We start from the raw sequence: 7,126 nt of genomic DNA on the forward strand, positions 1-7,126 counted from the left end.
TTTATTCATTCACTGAGCAAATCATATGCCAGACACAGATCTTTATATGCTAAGCACTAAATACGTGATGGTCAACAAAACAGGTATAGCTCTTGCCCTTTTTACTGTGCCTCTGAAAGCTGGGGAATAAGATCCAAATAATAATATCTACCCTACATGTATTTTAGGCACCGAACTAGATATTAATACTTATGTATGTTTTTATTTGATATAATCCTCACAAGAATTCCATGATATATATATATGTAATACATGTGTGCATGTTTGCATATATATTTGCATATGTACATATGTATTGTGTATACATATAAATATTGTATGTATGTATATGTATGTGTATATAAACACACACACATACACACAATCTCCCTGTTTTCACATGAGAGCCAGGTAGCATTGTAGTAGTGATCAAAACAGAAAGCAGTATTGCACTGTGGTTACAAGACAGTATCCTGGGGGCAGACTGATCAGGATTTTAATCTTTGCTCTGCCATTTATTACCTATGTGATCTTAGTCAAGGTTTTTAATCTCTGACCTCTTGTCTACCCATCTGCTCATTGAAGAACATATTATAATATCACTAACCCAAGGTGTTATTATGAGGATTACATGTGGTGCTACATGTGAACATATTTAACACAGTGTTTGGTACATGGTAAGTAAACTAAGTAAATTTCAGACAAAGTGCAATAAGCGTAATGGAATTCGGGTAAAGCATAAAGAAATGACAGTTACAAAAGAACAGAGAATTAAGTATGTGAAATACATCAAAATTTTCTACCTGTAAGAGTTGTTTTGTGGGTTAGGATTTTTGGGCCCCTCTTGCTCTTCCTATGCCCCTTTAGTCTTTCCTAGACCATTAGACCCTTGAAGGAGTGTCTAGAGAAGGCACAGAAGCTCCATGCCTCTCCCTCATACCTTGTCCTGTGCATCTCCTCTATTTGGCTGTTCCTGAGCTTTGCCCTTTATAATAAATGGATAAACTGGAGTCCAGTGGGACAGCGGAGCACGCACGTGGGCATCATCATTCCCTGCCTGCCCATTCCCATAAAGAGTTTGAGATGCCTCACGAGCACAGGATTCTGGTGGAACCACATTACGTGAGAGTTCAGCGAGATTCCCGGTGAGTACAAGTACAGAATGCAAGGGATAGAGGAAAAAAATAAAGGACACTGTGGCAAAGCAACCAGGCCCCAGCATTAGGATTTCTACAACTACAGGCTCATGCAATGAAAAAGGGCTGTGCTAGACGTGAGGGACAGAGAAACCAGATGCAACGCACAGTCCTGAATTGTATCTGGGCTTGGATAAACTAGCTATAAAAATATTTTGAGGCAATTAGAGAAATTGTCATGTGGATATTAGGTGACACTAAATAATTATTTATTTTATTAACTGTGAAAATATTGGCTATATATAAAAATGATTTTTAAAAAAAGATGTACACTAAAATTTTAAAAAGCTATGGTAATCTTTCGTAGGTGAATGGGTAAACAAATTGTCATATATCCATAAAACAGATCTTTTATTCAGCAATAAAATGAACTATTAAACTACAGAAAGACTTGGATGAACCTTAAATGCGTATTGCTAAGTGAAAGAAGTCAGTCTGAAAAGGCTAAATATCATGTGATTCCAATTATATGAAATTCTGGAGAAGGCAAAGCTATGGAGATAGTAACATAGGTCAGTGGTTGCCAGGGGATGGGGAAGGGTGGGAGGGAGGGATGAACAGGTGGAGCACGGGGGATTTTTAGGACTGTGAAGCCATTCTGTATAAAACTGTAATGATGGTTGCGCCATTGTGCATTTATCAAAAACCGTCGAATGGTACAACACAAAGAGTGAACCTTAATGTAAACTATGAACTTTAGTTAATAATAACACATCAATATTGGTTCTTTAACTGTAACAAATATACCATACTAATGCAAGATTGTGATGGGCATGCTTTTAACCCTGACTTGAGCATCACAAAAGCAATCCACGTAACCAAAAACATTTGTACTCCTGTAATACTTTGAAGTAAAAATAGTTAAAAAATAATAATAATGGGGAAACTGCAGAGATTGGGGGTTTCATGTAGGTATATAGAACTCTATGTATTATCTGCCCAATTCTGTAAATCTAAAACTGTACTAAAAAGCAAAGTCTATTAATTATTAAAAAAAAACTGGAGGCCAAGGGGATCCTTTAAATGTAGGGTTATCTGAATCAGGTCAGGTCTCCAAGACTCCAAATCCCCACTTAAGCAGTAAAAGCCTTGTAAATTCAATTCAATGGTAATATTCTGAGGTCTGCATCAGTATCTGAAAGACCAGAATGTTAAACCAAAAATGACAGCATTTTAGAATGCATTCCATGATAAGTGAAAATATCCTTCCAATATAAAGATGGAAAAAACCCTCTAAGTAAGAGAATCATAGATCCTAGTTTGGTCCAGGACAATCCCAGTTTACGCCAATTATCCTGATATTTTCATTAAGTTTCCCTGTTGACTCTCAAGTGTCACAGTTTGGATATTAAATTATATGGTCATCTCTAAGCATCCTCCTAAAACCCTCAGCCTAGAACTTTTATTGGTGTCTGTAATCTTTCTTCAGGCTGTCATACTCACAAATCATAAAATATGTGCCCTTTTAAATGAGAAATGCACAAATAAAACTGCTTCTTTGGACATTGTGTTCGTTTACCTGTAACCATGTTCCAGCGGATCCATCTTTTGAAGGTGAAGATCCAGCATTTTACTTTTAGATTCTTTGTCTTCATTAAAACAAACAAAAACTACCACACAATTTATTTCTCGGTTTTTTTTTCCCACAAAAATTACAAACTTTGTGAGCTTTGTATTTTCCATCTGTCTAGTGAAGGAATTTAAATGTCTTCAATATTTTTTAAAAAATTCTTTTTAAACAATACAAACCCTGTTGATTTGCTCCTCTAGCCTTCTATAGCTATGTATTGTGTTTACAGTGTATTAACTTGAATATTGGTAAAGTTGTTTTTTCTGTAGCACTTAACTCTTAAATAGATCATTCACTCTTAATCAGCTGAACTTTAACTTTTGGGTCCCAGAAATACTGGCAACTCAGTCAAAATTGTTGACTTACTGATAACAGCCACCACACACTACTTGCTCACAAATTTGTGTTCTTATCGATAATATATTAACCATCAAACAACTCCTGAATTATGAGTCCTTTGAGTTAGGCAGACAGTGTTATTTGAGATACTATTTTCACATTAACAAATTTTTGTCATTGTAGGCCAATTGTTTTCTTTTCTTGGAACGTTAAATGTCTGCTTAGTTGTTGAGCGACCATGTACCTTTATTCATCTTCAGGGTCCAGAAAAAAAATCCCAGGGGTTAATTTTTCCTATAGACGTTTCCTCTCCAGGCATTATGACTTACTCTCCTTCTGTGATCCAGATTCTATGTGGCATTTTAGTAATTGTGATAAATCAAGTTTTTCCAGCTGTGTTGACTCTGTTGAAGAACAAAGAATGCCTAAAATTAAGGATTTTAGTCATCTGATAGCTATGGTTTGGAGTTTCCTTTTCTTGCCCCACTTTTATGGTGCAAGGTGCTGAGATGCACAATGCTACCTGCAAACCTTGCACCACCACGTGGAATACTGCAGAGGAATTGAAAATTACTGTAGTAACTGATGCTGCACCAAAGCCCAGGAAGGTAAGAAATTATTTTAGTAGAAAAATCCTACTGTTTCTGAAGCACAGTGGCCACGCTTCCTCAAACTGCAACCACAGCTCTCAACCAAAGAATGGGCTGCATAGGATCCTGGTGTGTAGAAGATTCCCAGTTGTTACCACAGACTTTTCAGTCTTGTATTTCTGTCCTCAGAGAAGCAAGCCCATCAACAGTACTATCTATGGAGAGTCAGGATGGCAATCACCATTCTTTGGCCGTATGTGTTGTACCTGGCTCACTCATGTGTCTCTAGTCTCACATAAAAGGCAGGCAGAGGTGCTGTGTCTCTGTATTGTTCTCTTTTATTATTATTTCTTGGTTCCAGTCTTTACTGAGATCTGAATTCAGCTGGAGCTCACTTTTTTTTTTTTAATTTCAGGGTATTATGAGGGTGCAAACATTATGGTTACATTTTATGTCTTTGCCTCACCCAAGCGAGGGTTAGAGGCATGCCCTTCCCCTCTACAATGCTCCCCGTGTCCTTTAGTTGTGGGTTTACCCCCCGCCCATCCCCTAATTGGAGCTCACTTTTTAAAGGACAGATACAAGGAAGGGGGTAGGGACAGTCTTACCTGCAGGGCACAGCCCTTTGACTAATCAGTCCAGGCCATCTTCAGTCAAGTTATGGCATCAACAAAGTGCAACAGAGAAGATCAGTCCCACACTGAATAGTAGTAGAGTGGGTGGCCCATCACCTATGCTGCCTTCGTGAAAATACTTAGAGAACTGATGATTATGTTCTGTTTGGCAAAATGTGATTTGAATCTCAGTACAAAATACTTTAAAAATACTTTATTCTCTTCAGTCTCTATTTAGCTGAACTTAAGAAATTAATTAGATAGAGAATGAGCATAGACGAACACTGAAAAATAGACTTTCAAGCTCCATAAAATTCTTTCTTGATTGAAGGGGAAAAAGGAAAATTCACGTGCTTAGAATAATTTATCGGAGAATCTATAATTTAAGAAGCTAAATAAGAGAATAAGTAATGCAGTTGGCAATGAAATATATGATATACAAAATAAGACAAAATAAATGACTCCTATGCCATTTGGATTTGTCAATGAGTAGCAATTAAAAGACACCTTTGAAAATATTTAATAAAGCAGAATTGCTTATCTATCAGGCTTTTTTCTGAGCTGAACCTTTGAAAAACAACATCTGTGGGACTATTTGTTTGTTGCTCTTTTTTCCCCAATCCAATTTGTTATAGTCAGAACATAGAAAACTGAACTCAAAGCCAGATTTCTTAATAGGATGACATTTGGACAGCTATTTTACTTAGTGATCCTGTGCAGTTTAGTAGCAAAGCTGAAATAAGCCCTCTCCTTTTGGGGGAAACAAGATGGTATTCTGCTGAATGCTAGAATTTTATCACTTTGGGAAAAAAAAAAAAAAAAAACCTGCTTGAGAGACCTAAGAATATAAAAGCATTTGAGATCTCAGAAGGAGTTTAAATCAATGCACTGCCACAGTTACAGAGCAGATGAAAGAGCCTGCTGTCTCAATTGCCAGGAAACTACTTAGAAACTCTCACTTTGATTTCTTCACGTAGTCCGTTACATTACTGCTAAATGCAATATATAGGGACATCATGACTTTGATGTTGTACAGCTCCAACAAATGGAAACTAATATGATAGAACAACTAAGATTTTTTGTGGTTTCACGTGAATATACAAATATATCCCTATCTAGTTCCCTATTTACTGTGTATCTCCAGGGGCTGTCTTTTAACCTGTATTTTTATAAAATTATAATTTTGGTGTTTTATTCATGAACTCTAGTAAGCAATGCCATGTTTACGTAGTACCAAAAACCATAGGGGAATATTGTTATTCTGAATTATTACTTTAACTATATGTATTGTACACCAGTTTTTAAAATACAGCATAATTTTATACATCTGTTTGCCAGTACTGGTCGGGACTGAATTCAGTGAGGAATTACTGATTCCGTGCCTTTGGAAACTCTAATGTTTTTAATCAGTGGGCATGGACAGATGGAACTGGAAACTGCATTCCCATCGGAAAACAGCAGAAGTCTCTTTTCCAGTTTTAGTAAAACTTCAGGTGGGCCATCCAATTTTTAAGATCCTGAATTTTTAAAATCTGAGAATTTCTGTCCTTATTAACTAATAAATTTGAAATAGTTTGCTGTTTCTTATTAAAATTGTAAACATAGGCTTGTTTATGTATGTAAGACTTTCATCACATTTAAGACTTTGAAATTTATGGAAATAATCATAAGAAAAGATAAGAAGAACAAAAGATAAGAAGTTCTTCAAAGGTCAGAAGTTGAATCTTGCCTGGTGCAGTGGCTCACGCCTGTAATCCTAGCACTCTGAGAGGCCTAGGCCGGCAGATTGTTTGAGCTCAAGAGTTCGAAACCAGCCTGAGCAAGAGTGAAACCTCGTCTCTACTATAAATAGAAAGAAATTAGCCAAACAACTAAAAATAGAAAAAACAAAAATTAGCCGGGCACGTTGGCGCGTGCCTGTAGTCCCAGCTATCTGGAAGGCTGAGGCAGGAGGATCGCTTGATCCCAGGAGTTTGAGGTTGCTGTGAGCTAGGCTGACACCACGGCACTCTAGCCCAGGCAAGAGAGTGAGACTCTGTCTCAAAAAAAAAAAAAAAAAAAGAAGCTGAATCTTACTGTTGGCCCTCCCACTTACTAATCTTTTGAATTTGGGTATGGCATTTGATGTTTGGTTTCAATTTCCTCACTTACTAAGCAATTCATAGCACTTTTCTGTCTTCCTCCCAGAAGTGATGTAGGGACCAAGAAAGATAATACTTGAAAGGCAGTCCTGTAGCAGACAGGGCTTCAGACCAGGCAGGGATGCCAGCAATGCCTCCAACTAGCTGTGTATGTATCATGGACAGATCATTCAACCTTTCTGGACTCCTAATCTGTGAAACGAGGAGGCTGCTCTAAAAAATGTCTAAGTTCCCTCTGATCTTATTTGTCAGCATGCTTTGAAAACTATAAATCACTCTATAAATATTTCTGACTTTTTGACAGTATGCTTTAAAAACTATGAAGCTTGATGTAAAATATTGCAAACGTTTTTACATAGTTTAAACAGTTTAATCCTTTATCAAAATAGATTAGTAAAGACAGATCATAAGATCATTTTTTCCGAAGAAATCTTTAATAATTGGATGGATGATCCTTCTTATTCAGTATTTCATATATGGACCACACTCATGGGAAGTTTCTTGAACCCCTTCCAGCTACATAGGACTCCACTATTAGTGTTATTGGGAATATGATAACTATTGCACAAGAATTTCCATTTTTGCTTAAATGTAGTTACTCTCCAATATACATTTTACTAATAAATTTGCAGGAACTATGAAACTACTTTAGACTTAAATTGTAAACATATATTTTACTTGCATATAGCCCGGAGGC

General features: G+C 36.7%; 1 protein-coding gene across 1 annotated transcript in view; it reads left to right on the plus strand.

Moving 5' to 3' along the window:
• Positions 1 to 3,593: 3,593 nt before the first annotated feature.
• The window catches only part of LOC105823750 (dihydropyrimidine dehydrogenase [NADP(+)]-like), a 141,138-nt gene continuing 137,605 nt past the window's right edge, over positions 3,594 to 7,126 (plus strand). Inside the window, exon 1 of the mRNA XM_012661011.1 lies at positions 3,594 to 3,692. Coding sequence (XP_012516465.1) covers positions 3,594 to 3,692 — 99 coding nt within the window. The remainder of the gene's footprint in view (positions 3,693 to 7,126) is intronic.

The sequence above is a fragment of the Propithecus coquereli genome, unplaced genomic scaffold (assembly GCF_000956105.1).
Source record: "Propithecus coquereli isolate 6110/MARCELLA unplaced genomic scaffold, Pcoq_1.0 Scaffold7, whole genome shotgun sequence".
NCBI classification, from domain to species: domain Eukaryota; kingdom Metazoa; phylum Chordata; class Mammalia; order Primates; family Indriidae; genus Propithecus; species Propithecus coquereli.